This window comes from Borostomias antarcticus (assembly GCF_949987555.1).
Source record: "Borostomias antarcticus genome assembly, chromosome: 18".
NCBI classification, from domain to species: domain Eukaryota; kingdom Metazoa; phylum Chordata; class Actinopteri; order Stomiiformes; family Stomiidae; genus Borostomias; species Borostomias antarcticus.
In genome coordinates, this window is record NC_140251.1 from 16,396,764 (window position 1) to 16,421,885 (window position 25,122).

The 25,122-nt window shown below is 46.6% G+C and overlaps 3 protein-coding genes across 3 annotated transcripts in view; 1 reads left to right on the forward strand and 2 right to left on the reverse strand.

The window, feature by feature from the left end:
* Nucleotides 1-7,078, reverse strand: part of ckap5 (cytoskeleton associated protein 5) — a 39,140-nt gene extending 32,062 nt beyond the window's left edge. Inside the window, exons 1-6 of the mRNA XM_084453169.1 lie at nt 6,998-7,078; nt 4,771-4,868; nt 1,973-2,166; nt 935-1,141; nt 558-729; nt 63-296 (exon numbers count right to left, since the gene is read on the reverse strand). Of these exons, the coding sequence (XP_084309295.1) occupies nt 63-296; nt 558-729; nt 935-1,141; nt 1,973-2,166; nt 4,771-4,827 (864 nt within the window). The 5' untranslated portion in view covers nt 4,828-4,868; nt 6,998-7,078. The remainder of the gene's footprint in view (nt 1-62; nt 297-557; nt 730-934; nt 1,142-1,972; nt 2,167-4,770; nt 4,869-6,997) is intronic.
* A 1,370-nt stretch (nt 7,079-8,448) lies between these two features.
* cstpp1 (centriolar satellite-associated tubulin polyglutamylase complex regulator 1) lies at nt 8,449-11,028 on the forward strand (the record flags this gene model as incomplete). Its single annotated transcript, XM_084452597.1, has 9 exons — nt 8,449-8,503; nt 8,765-8,867; nt 9,118-9,248; nt 9,435-9,519; nt 9,617-9,702; nt 9,864-10,059; nt 10,379-10,488; nt 10,665-10,728; nt 10,863-11,028. The coding sequence occupies 9 exons, from the start codon at nt 8,449-8,451 to the stop codon at nt 11,026-11,028; spliced, it is 996 nt and encodes a 331-aa protein (XP_084308723.1).
* A 5,648-nt stretch (nt 11,029-16,676) lies between these two features.
* Nucleotides 16,677-24,611, reverse strand: mapk8ip1a (mitogen-activated protein kinase 8 interacting protein 1a; the record flags this gene model as incomplete). Its single annotated transcript, XM_084452811.1, has 10 exons — nt 24,540-24,611; nt 21,164-21,235; nt 19,669-20,416; nt 19,303-19,378; nt 18,967-19,133; nt 18,682-18,785; nt 18,273-18,383; nt 17,537-17,607; nt 17,290-17,388; nt 16,677-16,749 (listed from the first exon to the last, which is right to left on the reverse strand). Exons 1-10 carry the CDS (start codon nt 24,603-24,605, stop codon nt 16,677-16,679), a joined length of 1,587 nt encoding a protein of 528 aa, XP_084308937.1. The 5' UTR covers nt 24,606-24,611.
* Nucleotides 24,612-25,122: the final 511 nt, after the last annotated feature.

Here is a 25,122-nt window from a genome sequence, read left to right on the forward strand (position 1 = left end):
GGCTACAGCGGGGTATTTAAGGATACACTTTCACCACCCACTTACTTTCACCACCCACTTACTATTTTGTCATAGAAGTCTTTCGGTAGTTTGGCTAGGATCTCCACGGCCTCCAGTAGCTCGTAGGGATCAACCTGGGGCACCGTTTCATCATCGTCCTCCCCGTCCGCCTCGTCGCCTCCAGACGCCTGCTGCTGCTCAAACTTGGCCTTCAGGTCCTGCTGGGAGCGCAGGAAGCGGCTCTGCTTGGGGGCGGAGGTGGGCAGCTTGACCCACTCCTCCTCTAGTTCCTTCAGCTGTGGGGGTCGGAAACCACAGCTTTAGATCCCATTTAACTGCGGCTTTTATCATTATGGGATAGACGATCAAGCACAGGACAGGAGAAGAAGAGGGGGCAGAAGAGAAATAGGTTGGGATTGGAACACATCAGGCTGCGTCAGGTGGCAAGCGGGAGCGAGTGTCGTGTTCCTCACACCTGTTGAATCCCCACAAGTGCACGGGGGGCGGGGCTTGGGGCGTTGGGTGTGCTGAAACGCTGGTCGAGGCTCTTCACTCACCTGCACAGAGTTGATGTGCTGGAGCGGAGGTCGTAGGGCGTCGCGGATCCATTTGTAAATCTCTACCGCTAATAATTTGGCCTCATCTCGAACTGCCTTCTCTCGAGACTCAAACTGTTTTGGCAACACTTTGACCACTGGCTTCAGAGTGATTATCTTGGACCCATACTCACTGTGAATGTGCAAATGAAACATTGTTAATGAGACTACCATAAAAAATACTGTAATGTCTATGCTAAAATGAAATATGAAATGCTGAGTTCATAGATGAGTAGTTTGTGGAATGCAGTAGGCTACTAAACAATTGGACCGGAAAATGTCTGAGAAAGCAGTCGAGTTCAGACAAGCTCCCGCAGGATTAAGCAATGGTCGCTCACCTGAGAGCCTTCCTTAAAGCTTCAAGGCAGGCAACAACAATCTTGGGGTTCTTGTTGTCCAGTCCTTTCAGAAGCTCATCCTGAACTGCCTCGGCTCTCTCCATCTCTATGTACATGAGACAGATGTCTGTTCCCAGCTCCTTGGCTCGCACTTTGGGCTGGTTGAAAACCTTAGTGACCACTCCTGAGACCACCTCTCCCGTGGTCCTGCAAATACATGCAAAACACACTTAGCTAACACTGATTTAATATTGATGATGACTGATGTATACTTAAAGTCTTTGCAATATGTCTGTGAACAAAAACATTGTAGACAAAGGGTAGACACTGGTTAATTGTTGCTTTACAGCCAAATATCTGTATATAATTACCTACACTAAAGTAGCCTATGCTGCCCAAATGTTACTTAACTACTTTCAAGTAGGTAGCCTCACTGCTACAAGTACGCACAATAAGCAAAACCTCTTTCAAAAGGGTAGGCCTATATCATCAAACAGCTAGAGGGCAGTCATAGTGTGAGAAGTGTGTAAGTGTAATCCATGCCTAGAAAGGCTTGACACAATAGAAGGATATGATGCCAGCCAGCCTGTCCATATATAACCATCAGAGAAGTTTCGGATTACTTCACTGCTACAGCTAACAGCTGCAGTCAACAAGTCCAGTTTAGCAGGGTGAGCAGCAGGGCTTTGAGAACCGATCAATAGTACATTATAGACCCAAGAACAGTAGTAGTAGGCTAATTCTGGCTACGTCTTTGAACCACTTTTTTTTTTTTCTTTAACTGCAAAGTGTAAGAAACCGTTAAAGAAAGTAGAAGGAACAGACCAAATTCACACCCCAACCACTAAGTATGCAGTCTACTAGAACATAGTCTAGCTGTGACTTCCTCTGCCATGGCTGCATGTCACGTCGTCGTCTAGCACAAGCTGCCTCTATTCAATGCAGGCAAAACAAACAATTCCAGAACACGTATTGACCCACTCACAGCACTGTGAACAGCAGGCTTGCAGGGCCTTGTCAAAGAGATGGAGCACTTACTTGCCAGCCACATGGGCATTCTGAATGTAAGCCAGCGCTGCCTCCAGGCCCTTGAGCTGCGCCACGGCATTGGAGTCCGTCACAAACTTCTTAATCAGGCCCAGGTACTTGCCCCACTCTGGGCTCCTCTCATCCTCTATTCTCTGGAACAGCTTCAGGGCCTCTTCATAGCCATTCAGCCTGGCCTTCCAGACCTTGGGAGTAGGCAGAGGGAGAGTGAGCATTGTGAGAGATCAAAGTAACGACTACTGAGTTCATAACTATACTACTACACTACTACTAACTACTGCACATATTAGGAATTTTTATAATTTCCTTAATGTAAGCATGGTCATTTGTGACCCAGAGAAATCAGTTCATAACTCGTCTGGGGCCAATCACTTTGCGTTTTAGATCCGGTCTAAGGTAAAGTTGCATAGGCCGGATAGAATTTTGGAGTAGGCGGGCTCTAGATTGGTCCCAGACTATCGCCTTGCATTTTACCAGTCTGGGACCAATCGCCTTGCATTTTACCAGTCTGGGACCAATCGCCTTGCATTTTACCAGTCTAAGGCATATCTAGGGCTGGATCCAGTCTAGGGTTGGATCCGCTGAATACGTTTGGAGTAGGTGGGCTTTAGACAGGATCTGAATCTGATAGTGAATGGAAAGCAAGCTCTCTTTCCCCAAGGAGAGCCTGGTGACACAAGGTTAGTTCATAACTACTGTTAGGGACCTGAGCAGAGGGCCGTCGGTTATAGAGAACCTGTGATACAAAATGTGCATTTTGATTTTACAAGGATTTTTGTGACCCAGAGAAATTGTATTCAATGCATTGTTGGGCTACACAACCTACCAACATTTAAGATAGATTCTAGGCCCAGCCTAGAAGAACCAATTTAGGGTTGACCTTCCAGCATAGCTTGACAATATGCATCAACAAAGTCTACATGAGAAGTGTTTTCAGATTGTCTTGACTAAGATGGATGTCAATACTGTACATACGTTAGAAGTAAAATCCCAAGTACTTTAAATTCATTGAGCATGAAGAGTTCATAACTGTAGACAAGCAGCTGTATGCTCATGTAGTAGGGTGTGATGTGCAGTGTTTCCCACAGGATTCTGGGCAGCTATGGGGGGGTGGACCTCGGACCCTCTAGGGGGGTCCAGGGGCATGCCCCCCCGGGAGAATTTTTAACATTGTTAATTTAAATGCATCAATTTGGCGCACTTTGAGAGCAAAATCAAGAAGCCATAGCAATTTAATCATCGGACCCCATTTGGTTATGAAAGAGGATGGCAAAGAAGTAGTCATACACAAATCATGGTAAACGAGACAGGACTTTAATACATAATAATCAATATTAAATAACATTGTGTCACATTAATGAAAATACAGGTAACACCCTGACAAACAACTCAATGTGCCAAAGACCACATTTCCATCTACTGTACAAAAGGCTATTTAATGCAACATACTGCGGGACATGAGCCCTTAAAAATGTCAGTTCTGAAAAAGAAAGATCTGGGAGAAAATGTGCCAGTGGAAGCTGAAATGACAGCAGTTAAAAAAAAAAAAAAAAAAGAGCCAGCTGACCATCATCTAATAGAGATCCCTCAGAGATGGCAATCGTGCAGTCTGAACGAGGCTTCCCCTCTGACATCAACAGCTGCCACACACCAGGGCAGAGGGCCTGGACATCTTACTGGTCGAATATATCTCCCACCCTCTCTCCCTCCTTCCTACCATCTAATGAGCCTCTGACACTAACAAAGTGCGAGTGCGTGTGTGAGAGAGAGAATGATGAGTGAGGGAGCCACCTGCCCTGCTGCCTCTACCTGCCATCTGAGAGTCAAGAGTCAAGTCCCTCTCTCTCTGTCCCTCTCTGAGAGACTGCTGGATGCTGGATGGAGAGGAAGCTCTCCTGCCTGAGAGTCAGAGTCAGTCCCTCTCTCTCTCTCTCTGTCCCTCTCCCGCCACTGGCTCTGCTGTCTGAGGCTGCTGGCTGGCTGAAGCCGTCTCTCCTGTTGTAAATAAAAATGTCACTGTTCGTTAATCCACTTTATTTTTTGACAAAAGCGTATGAATAATAATTATTCATAGGCAATGTTTGGCTATTGACTTGGCATCTATTGCTACGTTATCCTAGCTAGCAAGCCAATGTTACCTCAGGCTCCGCAGCAGTTTCTTCATCTGCTTCTACTCTCACTTTCCTCTTGAAGAATGTATACATTGGTCTGGTACTCATCAGAGTACAAACATATTAGCTAAGCTTAAGACGGTCCCGTTTTTCAATGACATTGGCCTGACTAACGTTACATGCAAACCTATCTAGCTAACGTTAGCTAGTGCTAGCCTAACTTTGGCTTGGTAACGTTGCTGGAAGCTTTAATTAACAGTCTAGCTTGCTAGCTGGAAAATTTGCGTTACATAGACTGGAAAATGAACGTTGCAGCATAGCCCAAATTATGTTTGGACAAGTAGACAACTACAGTGGATATTCAATATGGATTGTATTGTATATATTGTAAGTAGCTAACGTTAACTTACCTCACACAACCGTATCTCAACTCCGTGTGGAATTCCAGCGTGAATCAATGCAGCCGTGTGCAATTCACGCCTCCAACAAGTGTGATTGGCACAGCGCAAAACACAACAGCGTTTGAGTTTTGTTATTGATTTAGAAGAGTAAAAACTTTTGATAACCTAAATGTTGCAGCTATGGCGGGACAAATTCATCCATGGCGGGCCGCCATGTTTGAATTAACGTATGGGAAACGTTGGATGTGGGCAATTGGATGTGGGCAACAGTATTCACCTTGTGTTCACATTTCTGGTCGATGGGCAACTTCATCCACTCACTGTCGTCGCCCATGGTGGCTTCTGGGGATGTTTTCCCTTAGCCAAGATATTCAACTGAAATGAAACAGGTGAACAAACAGTGTTGGTTATCAACCCCAGTATGCTGGGTGTGAGGGTGTGAGGCCCAGTCCACGGTCTGCCACTTCCTGTTCCCTTTCTTCCTTCTAGGAAGGTCTGGGTTGGTGGAGCTGGGAGGGTCGTCAGGCCTGATGGGACACACCTGGTTTGGGGTGATCAGTGGAGGTTAAGAGCTGCTGCTGACCAGTCCTGGAAGAGAACTTTGTCCCCGAGCACACATTTTGTTTGCGGAGATCTGTTCTTCATTCCATGTGTGTTCTCCTGTTTGGCACAGCTAAAGAACCTGATCAACTAGACTGATTGGTGTGTTATGTTTACTGAAATCAGAATGGTCAACAATGCAATCGAGAGGTCACTGAAGTCATGTGATGATGTCACATGTGATGTGGCATACTGAAGAAGATGGACCATTTTACCAGCCAATATCAAAATCAATAGTTCATATATTTCCAATTATGCTGCAATACAGTTCAATGTCAGCAAAATAAATGTTCAATATGACCAAACATTATAATCAAATGATTTGCACCAACAATTTGTATGTACTAGAAACTGTGTTCGGAGAGCACAAACAACCTATGAATGTATGTCATGGCTCTGTGCATGCACAAATGCGTGCAAGCATGTTTGGTATCGTTGCATTCATTAGGTCGAGACCTTTATGCCAGTCCAAACCCCGTGTCTCTGTGACCTTCCATGTCGAGATATGGCCGTTTCAATACCCCCAATTGACAATGAATGGGGGGATTTTTAGCTCCTGAGCCTGTCCAAAAAATGAATGGAGGTGAATGGCTTATTGACCCACCCTGTGGTTCGGATCTGCTGCTAGACTCATGAGACCATCCTGATCTCGCAAACTCACTTTCAGTTTGTCTCCGCATATCAGTCTGGAGACTGTCCCAGGACTGTCCCAGTCCCCCCCCCCCCCCCCCCCCCGTCGAGGTAATACACTCACAACGGATACTTGGGGGGACACAATGTTGAGGCAGTATGGTTAAACAGGGGGTGTATAAGGGTCAGTATGGTTAAACAGGGGGTGTATAAGGGTCAGTATGGTTAAACAGGGGGTGTATAAGGGTCAGTATGGTTAAACAGGGGGTGTATAAGGGTCAGTATGGTTAAACAGGGGATCAAGGGCTGCACTATAGAGTAATCAGTCTAGACCCCCTCTCTCCACTTTGTTATTGTAACAGACAAACATGTGATTCTCTAATGCACTTCCAGGGGAGTGGCTGTCGTTTCAGATTACATATATTATTGATCCTGTAACGTAGTCTACACATAGCTGGCTCTCAAACATGGCCACATTCCTCCCAGTATAGCTACCGTTAGCTAGCTAAACTAATTAGCTAGCTAGCTAACTAACTAGGTGATTGGGGTATCCACTATGCTCTAGCTAACAATCATATAAGTTGTTGGATGGATATTGGATCTTAAGATATTGGATCTATGAAAAAGATATTGGATCTATGAATAACGTTACAGCCCACAACTGCGACGCCACCTTCTCATTTGCACATTTGCAGCTCCACTAGCTGTCTGGCTATCAAGCTCCAAACATGATACGCATTGAAACACACATTGACTAGGTAGTTAGATAGCAAAGTAAAATCAGTTGAGCTCGCATGTTAACTGTGACTGAGCTCTGACATTGAAGAGTGAGCATCATGCAGACCCTGCATTGACTTGGCAGTTGGTGTTGTTTGTGTCTTGACAAGCCAACGCGTCTGCACAACGCTGCACATCGGCTAGCAACAGCAGCTAGATGCTAAGCTAACTACTAGCAATTCAGCTAGTTAGCAAGCTGGCCTGTGCTGCTTGAAGCCCCAACCAAAAGCCTGAATATCAATTAGAACTAATAACATGCTAAACAAGGAATGTCATTTGTAACTAAACCGATGGTATGGTACTGCGTTATGGGAACATTTGCACAAAATACCCCTCACTGGTGTTTGAGCTAACGACAGCTAGCTCGCTATCATCCGCACCAGGCCCAGACAACGCAGATCTGGGATCAGAATACAAGCTATGAACATTGCAAAGGGTGAACATCAAAAGCAGAATGTTTTTTAAAAAGTAGGAATTAGCAGAGGATGTTTGATTACCTGTCAGTCTATCTTGAATGCAAAGTGATGATGGCTAGCTAGCTATTACGAGTGAGCTGAGCTGCTGATGCTCGATCATCAGTCAGGGGAGCTTTTTGTAGCGATTGAAACGCCTCCAAGGGCGGAGAGTCAGAGGAGGGGCACCAGAGCGGGGCGGAGTCAGAGGGAGAGGCACCACAGGGGCGGAGAGTCAGAGGAGGGGCACCAGAGGGGCGGAGAGTCAGAGGAGGGGCACCAGAGCGGGGCGGAGAGTCAGAGGAGAGGCACCAGAGGGGCGGAGAGTCAGAGGAGGGGCACCAGAGGGGCGGAGAGTCAGAGGAGGGGCACCAGAGCGGGGCGGAGAGTCAGAGGGAGAGGCACCAGAGCGGGGCGGAGAGTCAGAGGGAGAGGCACCAGAGCGGGGCGGGGTCAGAGGGAGAGGCACCAGAGCGGGGCGGAGTCAGAGGGAGAGGCACCGGAGCGGGGCGGAGAGTCAGAGGAGGGGCACCAGAGCGGGGCGGAGAGTCAGAGGAGGGGCACCAGAGCGGGGCGGAGAGTCAGAGGAGAGGCACCAGAGCGGGGCGGAGAGTCAGAGGGAGAGGCACCGGAGCGGGGCGGAGTCAGAGGGAGAGGCACCAGAGCGGGGCGGAGAGTCAGAGGAGGGGCACCAGAGCGGGGCGGAGTCAGAGGGAGAGGCACCAGAGCGGGGCGGAGAGTCAGAGGGAGAGGCACCAGAGCGGGGCGGAGAGTCAGAGGGAGAGGCACCAGAGCGGGGCGGAGAGTCAGAGGAGGGGCACCAGAGCGGGGCGGAGTCAGAGGGAGAGGCACCAGAGCGGGGCGGAGAGTCAGAGGAGGGGCACCAGAGCGGGGCGGAGAGTCAGAGGAGGGGCACCAGAGCGGGGCGGAGAGTCAGAGGGAGAGGCACCAGAGCGGGGCGGAGTCAGAGGGAGAGGCACCAGAGGGGGGCGCTGCCTTGCTGTCACTGTCTCGACGTCATTGTCTGTCAAATGTTTAGATCATGAACAGGCGAGGTAGTCTACTGTCCATCAAACATTACAATAGCGTAGGTACTGAGAGATAGCGGTTAATTTGCTGCATATTTACAAAAATGTGTTTGTGTGAGAAAGCGAGGGAAGCCTCTATGTGTGTGTGTGTGTGTGTGTGTGTGTGTGTGCGTGCGTGCGTGCGTGCGCGTGCGTGCGTGTTATTCGGATATCAACTACTTTGCTGCAGCAGAAATGATGTGCCCTACAGGCAGCAGTCTCCAGTCTCATCATGGAAAACACCGCCCAGCCAGGCTACGCCGGTGTACAAAACATGTAAAGTGAACAGAGTTGTGTCAGCATCCTACTGTAACCATGGAAGCTCAGCCAGGTAGCTAGCTGCTTGCTACAATGCGAATAGCACGCTAGTTACTGGACACGTTTTTACATTGTAACCTCCAGAAACACTGTGCATACATACTTACTAATATGTGCACAAAAATGAATCGATTCAATCCAGCTCTTTCGGTTGATGAATACCTTGGTAAGTCAACATAGCAGTTGTCTGCATCATTAGCTAGCCTACTGTTAGCTTGCTAGCTAGCTATTATTCATTTTTGCACTAGACTAGCAGCATCAATAGTCAATTGGGATTACTTCTTTACCATACAAGAAGGCATAGGACAGAAGGTCTAGACTGGATTGCATTTGTTGCACATGCAGCTACAAATAGCCAGTTAGCTAAGTCTCTGAGCAGGTCAGCTGTGCTATCCAACGTGTTTCCCCTCCTCTCTCATCTCTGCAGGTGAGACCAATGTGCTTTTCTACCTGAATGATGCAGTGACTCAACTGCTGGAACACAAAGAGGAATACACCCAGTTCGGGGTGGTCCGGTACTTTGCAGAGTAGTAAGTCATTTTCATACTTTTGCTAGAAGCCACACAGCAATGTTAGGAACTTTGATGAATGAATGTGGATTGATGATCAAGTTCAGCAAATCATCGAGAAGCATAGTCATAATCACTTAAGATTATGATATTTAATGAAGAACTTTCTTGCTACCTTGCTTATGCAATACTACACTAAGAACAAAATGATGAGTTCGATTTGTGCTACTAGCAGAATTTACTTATTCAGTTATGGTTCTTGTGTGTGTAGCTTCAGCAGTGTGAAGAATGGCAACCACATCCTCTTCAGGGAGTTCAACTACGTCAAGGCCACACCTCACAACAGGGCCTCCTTCATTAGAGTCTTCTGGAGGTGTTATAGACAGATTGGGAAGAACAAAGGTAGTGTGTGTGAGTGTGTTTGTGTGCGCATGTGTGTGTGCGCATGTGTGTGTGCATGTTGGCATGTGTGTGTGCATGTGCCTGTCTGTCTGTCTGTCTGTCTAGCCATCTGTTTGTGTGTGTGGTGTGTGTGTTTGGGTGTATTTGTGTAATGTTAATCTGTGTTTCTACTAATCTGTGTCCCAGACCTCTTGGCCATGCTGGAGTACAGCTCACTGCTTCAGCTCCTCTGTCCAGATTTCCCTGTAGAGATGGTCCAAAATGCCGCCAGGTCAGCTATGGTAACTGTCTGTCAGTTGAGCCTATGAACTAAAATGATTGTTGATTGTCACTAGCTCACATCTATATCTTCTTGTCTATTGACATAGGATCATTCTGATGGAAGATGCCATGGACTGCCTGATATCCTTTTCTGACTTCATCTACTCTTTCCAAATCCAGTTCTACTTTGAGGGTAAGTGTGCATTTCTAGGGGTATCCTAGTCCCACTGCAACCCCTTAGCCCTACCCCTTACACACTTGTGGACATTTAAATGGATTGGAAATGTATAGCCGAAACCATGTAGCTAGCATTAATTAAAACCCTCTGACTCCTGGTTTGCCTTTCTCATACAGAGTTCCTGGAGAGTGTTTCTGTGATCTACCAGGACCTGCTGTCAGGGAAGAGCCCCAACACCGTCATCGTGCCAACCTCCACCTCTGTGGAACAGCTCCCTCAGGTGGTCGCAGAGGAGAATGACACCCAGGAGGGCGTGGACCCGTCTCTGTTTGGAGAATGCCTCGAGGGCCTCTGTGAAAGGTTCAAACACAGGTAAGAACAACAACAGCACGCGCACTTAAAAGGTTTGTTTCACCACATATCAGCTAAGCCCAGCCCCATACGCACTTATTGAAATCTGAGGGGGTTTTCATTCTGTAGGTGTTTAAGCAATGTGACCAACAGACCATAGCTTCAATTTACCCCTTTAATCGGCTAGTTGGAAGTGCTGTATATATTGCTTACCCCTGTCCGGTCTACTCAGATCCCCTCAGGTGCATGGGGAGGCAGGGGCTGAAGTGTGCGGTGGGAGTGAAAGTAGTGAGAGTTGCAGACCTCTTGAGTTGAAGACCCGGTATGTTTTCCTCCACAGCCATCCCTCCACCTCGGCCATCAGGGAGCTGCTGGAGCAGAGTCAGAGAGTCTCTTTCTACAGCTTTGTCATGGCTCTGGCCAGACATGAGGGCGTCAACCAGGACATCGGTGAGAACATTCATTTTGATTTAGCAAAATAAAATGTGGCACAGGTTGTGGGTTTGTGTCTGAGCAACATTTGAGATGTGATATGTGCCTTTCGAACATTCATCATTATCATTACAATGGATGTGAGATGTTTATTCAGCGCTTATAACTAGATGTATAACTATGTTCCCGCCCAGGTGCACTGCCCAACAAATCGGAGCTGCTTATCGACCCTGAGATGGACCAAGAGGTGGAGAAACTGTGAGTCTACAGGACTACAGAATACACGTCTTCTGGCAAACAGAATAATGCATTATATTCATAAAGCCCTTTTCCAGATGCCCAGAGTGCTCTAGAATAACCTCTGCTGTCTCCTCCCCCCTCTCCCCCTCCAGCGTTGCCCAGATCGCCATCAGCCCCACCTCTAACAGCAGCAGCAGCGCCCCGGGGCTGAAGGAGCCGGCCAGGAAGGCCTCGCCCAGGAAGTCACTGCACCATCGCAAGAGGATCGAGATGGAGAGTGACGGCTCCACAGAAGAGACCGACTCCTCTGAGAACTGATCCCTTGACTCCTCCCCCCTCACCCCCGGCCTGACCCTTAACGCTCGCTCTCCCTGCTGAACCATAATAACACACTAATAATACACTTTATTTTTTCGGCACTTTTCAAAATAGGGTGACAAAGTGCTTCGCTAAAATAAAGCAATTAAAATGACATTGTTTATATAGCTTACAGAACAGCTGCCGAACCTTAGCTCCTGTCTCAACAGTATTAGCTTCTGTCTCAACATCTTTTTTTTATTTTTTATTTATATTTATTTAACCAGGTAAAGAAGTCATTGATAGTTAAAATCTAATTTTCAAGAGAGACCTGGCCATAGGGCAGCATAAAAACATGCATTTAGAACAAAACACACAAAAGTCACACATTGAAAAGGCAGTTTGGAGATTGCATTGGTAACAAATTAGATATATTTTACAATACTTTAATGTTCTAAGTCCTTTAAGGTTGAAACAAAGGCATCATGAAATCAGTCCTTGCCAGTTTAAGTCTTTCTGGAGGGAATTCTAGGAAAAGGGGGCAGCTTTTATAGCCCAGCTCAGTGCGAACACGCGAAGCAGTCATGTGCAGAACATATTGTGAGCGCAGGCTATAATGCCCTTGGCTTCAGTGAATACACAAGTAAGTAGGGACCAATCCAAGGAGTTTTATAAAGCTCAGCCAACATACGCTCTGCCGTTCACACGAACTGTTACCCTGAATCCTGATACGTACAGTACTGCCCATGTCTACAATATGGGAATACTTTGTTGCAAAACGTACTCAAGCATGCTTCCTTACACAATGTATTAATGCAAATAAGAGTCTAATTTGAGTGGTTGTAAATAAGAATGTAAGTTATGTGATATAGAGAACACTACATTATTTAAGTATGTTCCAGTGTCATTCAAAATGTCATAGTACTCTATTACACATCATTACAATGGATGTGTAATAGAGACTTCAGTCTACCAGTGTACTCTATGGCAGACTGAAGAAGGTCAGTTGACTGAAACGTTTCTGTTCTCCTCTGTTCTTTTTTGTTGTTTCACTATGGTGCTATATAGCTGTAATTTTTTGTTTTGTTGTTTCACTATGGTAGCACTTATGAAACAACAACAAATTACAGCTATATAGCACCATGATTTGAGAATACAGAACATTTTTGCACCCTTAAACCTCCGTGTGGACATTCCCTTTGTTCTTTTCAGTGTGCGAGCCTTCTTCCATTTTTCATCGTTACATTTTTAAGGCTCATGCACCTGATGAAAGATACCATTAGGATACTTCAAGAAGAGTGCAAACAATTTTGTCATCCCGTTTCAAACCATGCCATATATCCAACCAAATGGCATCCTTCGATAGGTCAGACTTCCCATTCAACGAGACAAATAAACGTCCTAAATATTGAACATGTGTTGAGTGGGTTTGTGCAATAAGAAAACATTTGGGGGAACAGAAGTTTTATAGTTGAGCAGCTTGTTTGCCTCAGAAGCAGAATCAACCCCACACCCCAATCTAAAGTGGTACCACAGGCCGACATCATTGATACTGGAGCATGCTGCTGAAGTGGCCTGGTGAGACCTTCAGTCCTCAATGTCCTCCATGGAGGTGCAGTAAATAAGTAAGTAAACTTTATTTCTATAGCGCTCTTCACAGCACGGATGCACGGAGTGCTTTACAGTAATAAATTAAAATCAAACATAAAATGTGCAATCCAACAAACACATTAAAACGAGAAACAAACAAAATGAGAACATAAAAAATATATAAATTATAAATGACCAAAGGCCTGTCTGAAGAAGTGTGTCTTTAATTGTTTTCGGAGGCCAGCCCAGTTCCTCCTGAGTTTATTCACCACAACATCCTCTGGAACATCGCATAGAGGAACATAACATCTCACACACAGTTTAGGGGATATCACAGCATGACATATCAATCTTTTTTTTTTTTTTTTAAACGCAGCTCACCTGATTGGATGTCGGATATCAAATCCTCCACCTCAGCGTTGTCAGGTGTCAGGGTGGTTGTCGGGATGGTGGTCATAGCAACAACAGCCTGAGAACAGAAAAGTATCATGTTTACAATCCATCAACATCAACAGACTTAACTTTCCACATACAGTATCTGTGAAGCAGAGATGGAGAATGATAGATGTTAAAGATAAAAGGTTCAGCTCAGTGGAGCAGGTGTCTCTTCTGCAGGTTCTGCTCTTCTCCTGCTCCTGTCCCTCAGGCTTGGTCCAGGTCCAGGACACGCAGGACGGACTCAGCTCAAAGCGGGTGGCTGAGAGGGACAGCCAAGGCTTGACGTGACCCAGGAGGATCTTCTGAGCCACCATGTTGGCCACCAGCAGACGTCTATCCTGATCTCCCGAGAAGGCCTCAATCCCCAGGCTCTGGTTGGAGGACAACTTCTGATGGTAGGCTACTCTACGTAGAGCATCTCAGCCATGGCCCTCTTACCAGCAGAGTCTGTGAGCTTTTCCAGCTCCCGACTGAAGGTGCTGCTCTTGTGAGAGCTGCATGCTGGTCTGATCAGCCAGAGAGAGGCTCTTGGAGGCCTGGTCTTCTCCCAGCTCCTCAGAGGCAGGGTAGAGCTTCTCCAGGAACCTGAGGATGACATGCCTGATGATCATGCCAGTGCCGTTGAACTGACGTGGTTTTGAGGATTCTTCATCCTCCTCATTATCTGCATCATAATTATAATCATCATCATCATCATCATCATCCTCGTTCAGCTGGTCCTTCACCTCCACGATCCCAAGGAGTCTGTAGCCCTGCGTTTCCCAACCTGGAGTCCGCACCTCGCCAAAGATCAGACGATTTGAGGCCCAATATAAAAATAAATAAATAAATAAATAAATAAATAAATAAATAAATAAATAAATAAATAAATAAATAAATAAATAAATAAATAAATAAATAAATAAATAAATAAATAAATAAATAAATAAATAAATAAATAAATAAATAAATAAATAAATAAATAAATAAATAAATAAATAAATAAATAAATAAATAAATAAATAAATAAATAAATAAATAAAATGTATCTATATAGGCCCCTATATATACACATATATATATGTATAGGCCCTATATATATATATATATATATATATATATAGACGTCGAACCCTGAAATCGCGCCGTTTCTGATACAAAAGGATCGCGGCTGGGAGGACCTCTGTGGTTGTTGGTTTCATGTCATCCCAAGTACCCGGGTGTTTGAAGTACCCGTTTTGCAGGGGATCCAGCTGCAGATCCAGCATAGCCCATACCCACTCACTGAGATGGTCCAGTGCAAGTGTAAATCTGACTGTTCTTCTGGCCCATGTTCCTGCAGAGCTGAGGATTTAGCCTGTGCCCACGTGTCAAAACGATGATGGCCGGGTTTCCCGAACAAGTTAAGAAGCACTTAACTCCAAAGGAGGCCTACTTCTTAACTCCCATAGAAAGGGTTGCTTAAGAAGGGTTCCTTAAGAAGGTTCTTTATCGTGAAACGCGGCCTATGATTCCCAACCTGTGATACGAAAGCGAGGATGATGTTGATGATGATGAATATGATGATGTGCTGTATAGAGACTGTCTAATGAAAAAGGTTGCTTAATTATGATCATACTGTATACTGTACTCTGTGACAGCCAAGGCTTAGCTTCTGATTTACACACACAGGGCCTGTTTTGTCTGTCAGTGTTGAATCATCTATCATTGAGATACAAAGCGTGCATATAGTTTATTTATAATGCTGTAAAAAAAAAAGTATAAATACATGTGAAGACTACTTAAAACTTCTAAATACACAACATAGCCCAAGCATAGCAAAACAAGTTGAAAAATATTTTTTTATTTTAGGACCTCAAAGGTCTTCTATTGGCCACATGGCAATTACACACCAACACATGGCAGTGACCAGGATACACAACACACAAACACATGCATTTCAGCGGTTTCCGGTGGAATTTCTCCTCTGCATTTAGCCCATCCAAGCTGTCCTCCTCCAGGAGCAGCCAGGAGCAGTGGACAGCCTCATCAGTGGCGCCCGGGGACCAAGTCCAAGTGCTCAGTCCAAGTCTTAGTCAGGGACAGGACTGAAGAGCATCTGTTCTTCTGCATGTTTTTCATATTGGGGTTCTATGTGGAGGAACCTGAGTGAGGTACCCAGGACCTTCTTGGTGTTCCTCGTGTAACACCGAGCACCAAGCCAATATACTGTATATATTCATTCATAATCAGTAAAGGTGATTAGAGCTGAATGTTGTCATGGAAACCATCAATAAAGGTGTAGAGACAGGCCACAGAGGGGATAAACAGCCCTCAGGTTTATTTTTGACAAGATTTTACATGGTCATCCTGTGTCTTTTTCTCTACATCATCATTAGACATTGATATCATGCGATATACTGTAACACACAGGCTGTGATCAAACCCAAGGACATGTATTTTACAAACATATTTATACATGTACTGTGGAACTCCCGTTCCACATAATCAGAAGACCATCTAAAATAGCGAGGAAACACTGTTTACAGGAGTCAGTCACAAAAAAATAGAAAATAGGCACTACTCATGGTTGGATTTTGCAAATGCTGTTCTTCAGATGTTAAGAGATTCAGAGAGTGTATGAAGCATAAATTAACTGTTTTTAATCTTCTGTAAAGCACCGTGTGCTACATTTGTTTGTACAGCGCTATATAAATAAAGTTGCCTTTGACTTTGACATAATGATTCCAATATCATCATATCTCTGGTTGTTTTAGTCATACAGTAATATCTCTGGTTGTTTTATTCATACAGTAATATCTCTGGTTGTTTAATTCATACACGGGAATATCTCTGGTTGTTAAATTCCATATAGTTAACAGACTTTACTGTTCAGGCCAAATATATTTTTATAAAGTAAGGTAAGCAGTGTAAATCACTACATTATCATCAATTCCTTGGTCCTCATCCTGATTACCTGTACATAACTGTAGTTAATAGGATAATAAAATATGTTAAGGATAGTGGACTAGTGGAGCGCAATGTTTCTTTAGATTGTCATTTTGGGGTTCAAGAGGAATAGAATGCAGTAAACAATATTATAATACCACCCTCCGATGCACCAGCTTCTCATAACATTGACTGCTATTCCCAAATACTTATACAGTATTTCTTACATCCCTCTTACGAGGCCCATTAATTTATATTTTCAGTTTTGACAGATGAAATGTCTGAGTCCATCATCAGAAAATATTACATACTGTACAGTAGTTCCTCAGTTAAAACTTGTTGATGCTATAGCGATGAAACTTTCTGACACAATGCACATACAACCTGACTGTCCTCAAAATGCAGTGAATATCATTAAAATATTTTTGGCCAATAACCTTTTTGAGGACAACACATGTATGTTTTTTGTATTTGACTGGTAACGTTTTAGTTTTGGTTAATATCTTTCAAAGACATTGACATGTGCAGACTTGACTGTTATCACACCACATCATAAATCTTCATTATAAATATTACCTCATGTTGTTTTTGAAATATTAACAATAATAATACAATGTCATGATCTATTTTATGCTGTTTTGGACAAAATAAAACGTTACCATTCAATGCAGTAAAAACCCCACCATGCAAGTGGTTTCATGACACAATAGTGAAGAAATCTGGAGGTAAGAAAGCTATTCTAGGAAGATGTCCTCGGTAGGGCAGGAGTATCCCATGTGCTCCTTGTAGTACTGCTGGAAGACTCTCCTGCACAGAGACACAGAGAGGAAGGGTCTGTTACGTGTTTGTAGTGAACTCCTGATTCACACACAAACATCCAACATGATAACCATCAGTATGACTGTAGTAGATTACACAAACATCCAACATCATAACCATCAGTATGACTGTAGTATATTACAGAAATATCCAACATCATAACCATCAGTATGACTGTAGTAGGGGATTACAGAAATATCCAACATCATAACCATCAGTATGACTGTAGTAGGGGATTACATAAATATCCAACATGATAACCATCAGTATGACTGTAGTAGATTACATAAATATCCAACATCATAACCATCAGTATGACTATAGTAGGAGATACAGTGAACAGGTTGAAGAGGAGAAGCAGAGAGAGAGAGGAGCAGACAGGATGAGGGAAAGAGGATTGAGGAGAGAGGGGAGAGAGAGAGAGAGAGAGAGAGAGAGAGAGAGAGAGAGAGGGTGGGGTAGGATGAAACAGGATGGTTAAAGGTGGATGAGAGGTAGTTTAAAGGAGATTTGTGTTTGATATCTCACCCGACAGACTCAGCCAGTGGCATAGAGGAGCCGTCTGACATGACCACATGACAGGCAAACCTCTGGTGATCTGGGTGTTTGGTGATGAATCCAAAATACCTGGAATCAATGGAAGACACTGTGAGCTGCGTCTCAACATGAGACAACTTGAGACTCAACTAAGCAGCTTATTCTCTTGCTGGCGAAGACGTTATTCATGTCACACTACAGACTATTACACCCACTTGCCTGGAGATCACTCACTCACTTGTTATGCTTTGGGTGACAGCCACAGAAGGAGATGTTCTTCAGCTCGAAAAAGTGAAAGCAGGTGTCACCCTGTGAAAATGCAGAAAGAAAGAGAGAGAGAAAGAGAGAGAGAGAGAGAGAGAGAGAGAGAGAGAGAGAGAGAGAAATTACTTATTCACAGTTTCAGGCACAGACCGACATGTTTCAACCTGCCCACCCTGGGTTCTGTAAAGGCCAGCTCATTAGGACCATGCTTCAGGAATTCAGTCACATGTGCTTGTGAGATGGAGCACCCAGGATCGGTGTCCAGTGAGGGGTTGTGTGTGGTCGTGAAGGAAGCCACAACCTGGTGTGACCTAGTCACGCTGTAAACCAGTCCAATGAGCAACACTGGGATCACGAGTGACAGAGAAGGATTATCGAGTCTTATGACTCAGGGTTCATTATGCAAAGTTGTAGTATGTCACTGACTGACCACAATTACCCCACATGTCCACAGGAGGACGATGTCCACCTTTCCCAGAGGACTGGAGCTGTTGAATGGTCTTTGGAATAGCTCCCCTTGCTAGAGACTCGCTGAATATGTAATCATAGTAGCTCCTACTGTATGTGTACAACACATATGGATGACAAACAGCAATCACGCAGAGTTGAGAGATATATGTTTTTTCTGATTAACATTATACAACAATACACTGAAGAATGACTAAAAGGGAGCCCTAGAAGCACAGTGCTGGGTGTGAAAGATGACCTACTCTTTCCGAGGTCTTGCACTCATCTTGCACAATGATCCTCACTCCCTTCAGGTTAATCTCTACTACACATGCAGAAGGAGGCTGCATGGACATCCGTCTGTTGATAGCAATCTGTTGACCAAACAACAACAACAACAACGCAGTTACAGATACGCAGTTACATACTTGATATTTCACTGTATTTCACTTAATTACAGATAGAGACTTCTACTGCCAAATCTCACTGCATTGATTATATAAAGCACGTTGAGGGAAAACTTGAAAAGTTGACTTTGTTGTATTAGCTATAATACAACAAACAGTACAGTAGATTGAATTGATTGCTAGATGGGTGGGTTAGCCGACTGATTGATGTTGGAAATGAATATTTGGGGAAACCCAAGCTCTCTGGCAGCTGGCGATATTGTACCTTTTGCATAGCAGTACAGAGCACGTCGTTGCCTTTGTGGTAGGGAACCTGAACACTGCCCAGGAAGCGGACTCTGAACCGCTCCACACAGCCACCTTTAGGACCTGGCACAGGAGAAGAAGACATGGGACACATAAATAATATCCACTGTTAGATTTAATCTGGGTCACTTACACTTCACGTATGTCTGTCTGTCTGACATAATTGATTAATTGATTGTTTGATGTTCATTCATTCAGTCATTCATTCTTTCATTCAGTCATTAATTGAGAGCATTGAGAGTACCTTTGAGGTGGTCATTGTTGACTATGGCGGCGTAGTATGCTGGGAAGATGCCGGAAGCTCCGGTCCTCATGTTGTAGGCCTGACACCACAGGTCCTCCGCCTGCGCCTCCATCAGCAGGGGGTCGTCCGCTTCCAGCTCCAACTCATCGTCATGACGGGGAACAAACCTGGTAACCGCCACAGGCACACAGCAGGGTTCACGTCAGAGCTCAGAGAGAGGAAAGTCAGAGGTCTACTAACGCTGGACTAAAGAACACCTTCACTGGCAAATCTCCGTTGAAAGTGTGACTGAACTGCGGACGGAGTAGTGAAGCAGGCTGGAAGGGTGTGTCTGACCTGAACACTGCTCTGTGGCTCTGCTCTCTCTCCACCCCGCCTAGAACACAGGAGAACAGGCCAAAGGACTCCGCCCCTGCAGAACACACATCAGGATCTTCAGACGTTATCGCACTATTATCGTTTTTGTCGTTATCACAACTACTATCATTACCACAGATCTGCACAATGTTCGTATTTACCTCATATTCCCCGAAATCGGTCGTTTTTTGTTCTTGAACCACTCTAATTCCTCTGTAGCAAGTAGAGCTGCCCCATCTCATGGTTTTGAGACAAAATAGTTTTCCTCCCTTTGCTTAAACTGAGGAGTACCTCCCTGTGTTCAGCTACAGTAGGACAGGGGGCAGCCAGCCACGGGACACTCACCCACACTGCGACGGTGGCCGTTCACAATCACGTTGAGGAACTTGCGCGTGCGAGGAGCCCCTTCTTCCTCTGACGACGGAACCTTGGAGAAGCAAGAGGACGTCGAAGAGTCTCTCTTCAGCCGGCTCCTCTCCCGGCGCTCCTCCTCGCCGCAGTCCGCGTCCTCGTCGGCCGACTCGTAGACGGTGTCGGCGTCGCTGTCGTCGTTGTCACGCTTGCTGTAGCTCTGGTAACACTGCTTGAGGCTGACCAGCTCCAGCTTGGCGTGCTCGTCCACCACCAGAGTGTACTTGACAGAGTCATAGGAGAGGCCGGCGCTGGCCTCACAGCTGCTGCCCTGATCAGTCCACTGAGCGCCCCCGACACCCCCGTCACAGCCGGGTATGGTATGGCTCTGCCCGAGCTCTCCCTCAGAGACAGTAAGACACCCCAAGGGGGAGATACCACCGTGGGGAGGCACGGGGGGGTACACCTCCACCTCCTCCCCCTCCTCCTCGCTGATGGACGGGTTGGTCCGGTTGGGGAGGGAGGGGTGGGGGTGCGGGGGCCCCTCGGTGTCGGAGCTGATGGACATGCGGTTGCCGTCGCTGGACTGGGACAGGAAGGGTCTGCTGTCCGGGTCCCTCTGGACCGGGGTCAGGTAGATCTCCTCCGTGGGCTCCGGGGGCTGGTCTTCCAGGCTGTCCCCGCGGCCCCGGACGCCGCCCCTCTCCACATCCCTCATCCCTGCTCCGCGCTTGGTCTGGGTCTGGGTCTGGGTCTGGGTCTGGGTCTGGGTCTGGGTCTGCCGGCCGGGGCTCTGGTCCCGTGGCCGGGTGTGTGCGCGCGTGTGTGTGCCGTCTCTGCTGGGTCTGCTGTGTGAGGACGCAGATACGCTCCCTCTGTGTTTGGTGGCCGCGCTGCCACTGCGCTGGACTTTACACTCCTCATTCTGCCGGACGCCGTCCCGAGTGGGCGTCCGATCCCCTTAGAAGACACACACACACACACACACACATACACACACACACACACACACACACACACACACACACACACACACAACAACAGATTATTCATTAGGCAATATACTTCACAGCAAAGGATTACTACTGTACACACTGAATAGTGTTAGAGAATAAAGGTGCCTCTCAATCACCAGGATCTATATAACCTCTATGGTACCGTGTACAGTATTAATTAAATGATAAGAACATTGAAAATGCTAGATTTTTTCTAGTCATGGATTGGATTATTTTGTTCACCAGATTCTGTAGAAAGATTATGAACTAATTAGTGTTCAGACTCTGTGACTGTGCCTGGATGAAGAGTGTTGATATCACATTTTAACAGGGCTTGTTTGAATTTGATAGGGGTTGAGAATGTGCCAGGTACTGTAGATGGGCCTCTTTCAGTGTGGTTTCGGACCTACTGTAAATGCATACACACACGTACATGTTAAACACACACACACACATACACGCATGCACACACACACACACACACACTTACCTGTGATGTGGGGAGAGGAGGAGTTTGATTCCTTCCATGAATCCTTCTTTCCAAACGAGTTGTTGTTAATTGTGTCCTGATGTCACGATGCAGACAGACAGAGGACAAGAGAAACAGAAAGGATACATGGACAGAGTGAGATCACATTAGCTGTTCCTTCACATGCCTATTAGCGTGCAGTCATTCGTTTATTCTCCCTAAGAGAAAAGCACACACACACACACACACACACACACACACACACACACATATAGAAACAGTACACACACACACACACACACACACACACACACACACACACACACACACAGACACACACACACACACACACAGCCCATACACAAAGGAGGGATTGTAATATGGTGAGTGGATGTTGTGCCTCAGGAAGAGGCTGTTGTTATGCAGTTCTCCAGACCCAGCACAGCCTCCATTACTCACTACACCACCGCTGCTCCTTCTACACAAATACTACCCTATACTCAAGTATTGTCAATTCCACTTTGTATGTAGTGTATGATTATGCCATTTCCCCCATCAACAAAGTACCTACAGTACGACACCTACCTACCTACATACATTCTTGTTTATTTGTATGATACTGTATTAGTACACTGTGTCTTTGGTCAAACGGGAAAACAAAAAAAGGCTTCCTGGTAATGTGTAAGATGTTTGTTCCGCTGGGAATTAATGGTGAGTCTGACCTGCGGCTAATACGCTAAGATGCTCGGATCAATAATGTTTGTCAGTGATTCACAGCCTCCGGCCAGCCCTGATGACATCATCGCATCACCAGTCTGGCCTGACTGGAAGAGGAATTGGCTGCAGCAGGAAGTTACGGCCCACACCGACGCTGCTCCGAGGGCTGCTGACTCACTCCCGTGATGCAGCTGGCACGCACTGCACACCCGCGTTTCCATGGCTACGGTGCCCAGGAGCGAGGAGGAGCGGAGACAGGGAGAGCGCATGTGTGTGTTGGTGTGTGTGTGTGTGTGTGTGACGGTAGCTTGATACGGTATGGAATCTGTTCTATTTATGACATCCAAAGAGTTGTATTGCCTATAGGAGCTTCAGCAACCAACCTCCAGCCAGCTAGAATATGTCTGAACACCATGTTAGGTATGAATACTAACACATGACCAAACCCCCTTCAAACATGGCATCGGTCTGGACAGCCTCATTTCATCAGTAGAGGTCAAAGATAATTGAACTGCTTTGAGACCCATAAACATCACTCCAGACATACATTTGGATGCACGCATGCACGCACGCACACACACACATGCACGCGCACACACGCACACACACACACACACACACACACACACACACACACACACACACACACACACACACACACACACACACACACACACAGCCGTGAACAGGTGGGTTGGTAACATGGTAGCTTGACAACAGCCAGGTGACATATGGCTCACAGCAGATGTTCCACCACACACAATCAAAACAAGCCTGGCAAACACCAGAGAGAATCAGCCCCAAAGGCTGTCTGTTCTAATCTTTCAAGATTGTCACTGTCTGTCTTTCACTAACCGTCAACACTTATATCCGTACTCACTGCTCTATCATCATACCATGACTGTAAACATAATTGAGAAGGAGTTCTGCTCATCTAAAGGACCATAAACACATCTTCATCTGAAGGACAACAGTGGCAGACAGCAAATGAACGGTTTCCTGTCAGCCCGGCATTCAGAATAAGAAGCAGTGAGAAACACAGCAGTGGAAAGAGGGTTGTTTGACCTCAGCTGATAACCTTAGTGGTGATGAGACACGACTTTGCTGACATTGTTGTGTGAGCTGCCAGACTAGACCAGAGCAGAGAAACCAGACCAGACCAGACCAGACCAGACCAGACCAGACCAGACCAGACCAGACCAGACCAGAGAAAACCAGACCAGACCAGACCAGACCAGACCAGACCAGACCAGACCAGACCAGATCAGACCAGACCAGACCAGACCAGAGCAGAGCAGAGCAGAGCAGACCAGACCAGACCTGACCAGACCAGACCAGACCAGACCAGACTAGACCAGACCAGACTAGACCAGACCAGACCAGACCAGACCAGACCAGACCAGACCAGACCAGACCAGACCGGAGAACTAAAGACCAAGTTGAGACTTTCTCAAGGGGGTATCATCCTCATCATAATATACTGTAAAGAATCATCTGTTTTCAGTATTAGAGACACTAGTATTTAGACATGTTTAGGACTGGGAGGGGCTCTGTAGGCCTAATAAAATGAAAAGCATCATATTGCCATATTGTACTGTACTGTACTTACATGACGAGAATCCAACTGAAGATTAAACATCCCAGCAGTTGTGCTGGTAGAGTACTGAGAGGAAGAGGTCCTAACAGGAGGCCAATTACCCCGATCACCACGCCTGCTCCTCAGAACCGACAGACCTCTCTACGGTCCATCCTCCCACACGGCTCACTGGCCAGAGAGCGATCCGAGCAGAGTTACAATACCCTGCTTGAACACCCGTTAGTCATAACAACACCATCGCATAGCACCTCAAGCGAGCGATCTTGCGATCAGCGTCAAGGTCGACATCCCCCGACCCTCCCCGCGCCCACCTGCACAGTGGCATTATGCGCTGGCATTACCGTGGACGCCTAACCCAGAACCTCCACCTGCAGATGTAGACTTGAGTCCAGCATGATGGGATTCTGACCGATCCCTCTACCAGGTGTAGGGCTGTCCTGCTCCCTCCATCCTTATCCCCCCGGTGAGCACCGCAGCCTTCCCAGGGTGGGTCTCAATCCTCAACAGTGGCTTCCTCTCTCCTTGACTCCCGTGTTCTCTGATCTGATAGCAACGGACGGATAAGAGCCGATCCCTATGGTGGGCGGTCACCGGTCGCTTTACCTCATCCTTACACCTCAGATCAGGATAGATGAAGGAGAGCAGCCGAGGAAAGGAAGACACTGTGAACTGTTGGGACTCAGCCCCTGTCTGGAGCCATTGGGCTGACAAGGAGACAGGGAGAGACTAACGGGGGGGGGGTCGAGGGAGAGATGTGCAGAAGGCTAGGCTGTTTACAAACAGGAGAGGCAGAGGCGCGCCTGACCAGTTCCCAGGGACGGTGATCTCACTCGCCCATCTACCTAACCTTGCAGGGGAAATCACACGAGTCCCGGAAAAACGACGAGCCATTACGCAGAGGTGAACAACGAGAAATCAGCAATCACATTTTCCTCTCAGATATTAGCTACAGTAGCATACTCTACGGGGCATAATGTGCTGGGTCAGTCAACGGTAAACGAGCCCTATATAGAACACAGACCTCATTCTGTCTACCCCCCCTTAACGGCTGATCCCGTCGTCACGGCGATGCGAGAGCGCGGCCCACCTGAGTCCGAGGCACCTGCGGGAACAGCGCCAGAGTGGTGGGTCTCTTGGGCCGGTATGTCTCCATGGCGACTGGGGCAGAAGGGCTCTGGCTGGGAGGCGGTCTGGCAGGGGGGAGCCGTACGGAAGCCCTGCTCTCCTCTTCCTCCTGCTCCTGGTGATGCCGGGGGTGGACGGCGCGGTCCGGGCCCCTGTCCTCCTGCTCCTCGTCCTCCTCCTCCTCCTCTATCAGATCCTCGGCATCGATCAGATCCAACTGGAGCAGCTCCAGATCCTGCTCCCCCTGGTTCCGCCTCCACTCAGCCCTCCCTTCCTCCTCATTGGCTGGCCACGTCACATGGTCCTGGGAAGAGCAGAGCAGCAGCAGCAGCAGTAGGGATGCAGCGGAGAGAAAGAGGAGAGAGAGAGGGAGAGAGAGGGAGAATGGAGAGAGATGGAGAGTGAGAGCCGGATGGATACAGGGGTAGTGAGAAAGAGCGGCTGACAGAGAAAGGGAGATGCAATCGAGAAGAGAAGGAGAGAGGTAGGTGAGAGAGAGAGAGAGAGAGAGAGATAGACAGAGAGATATGGAGGAGAGAAGAGAG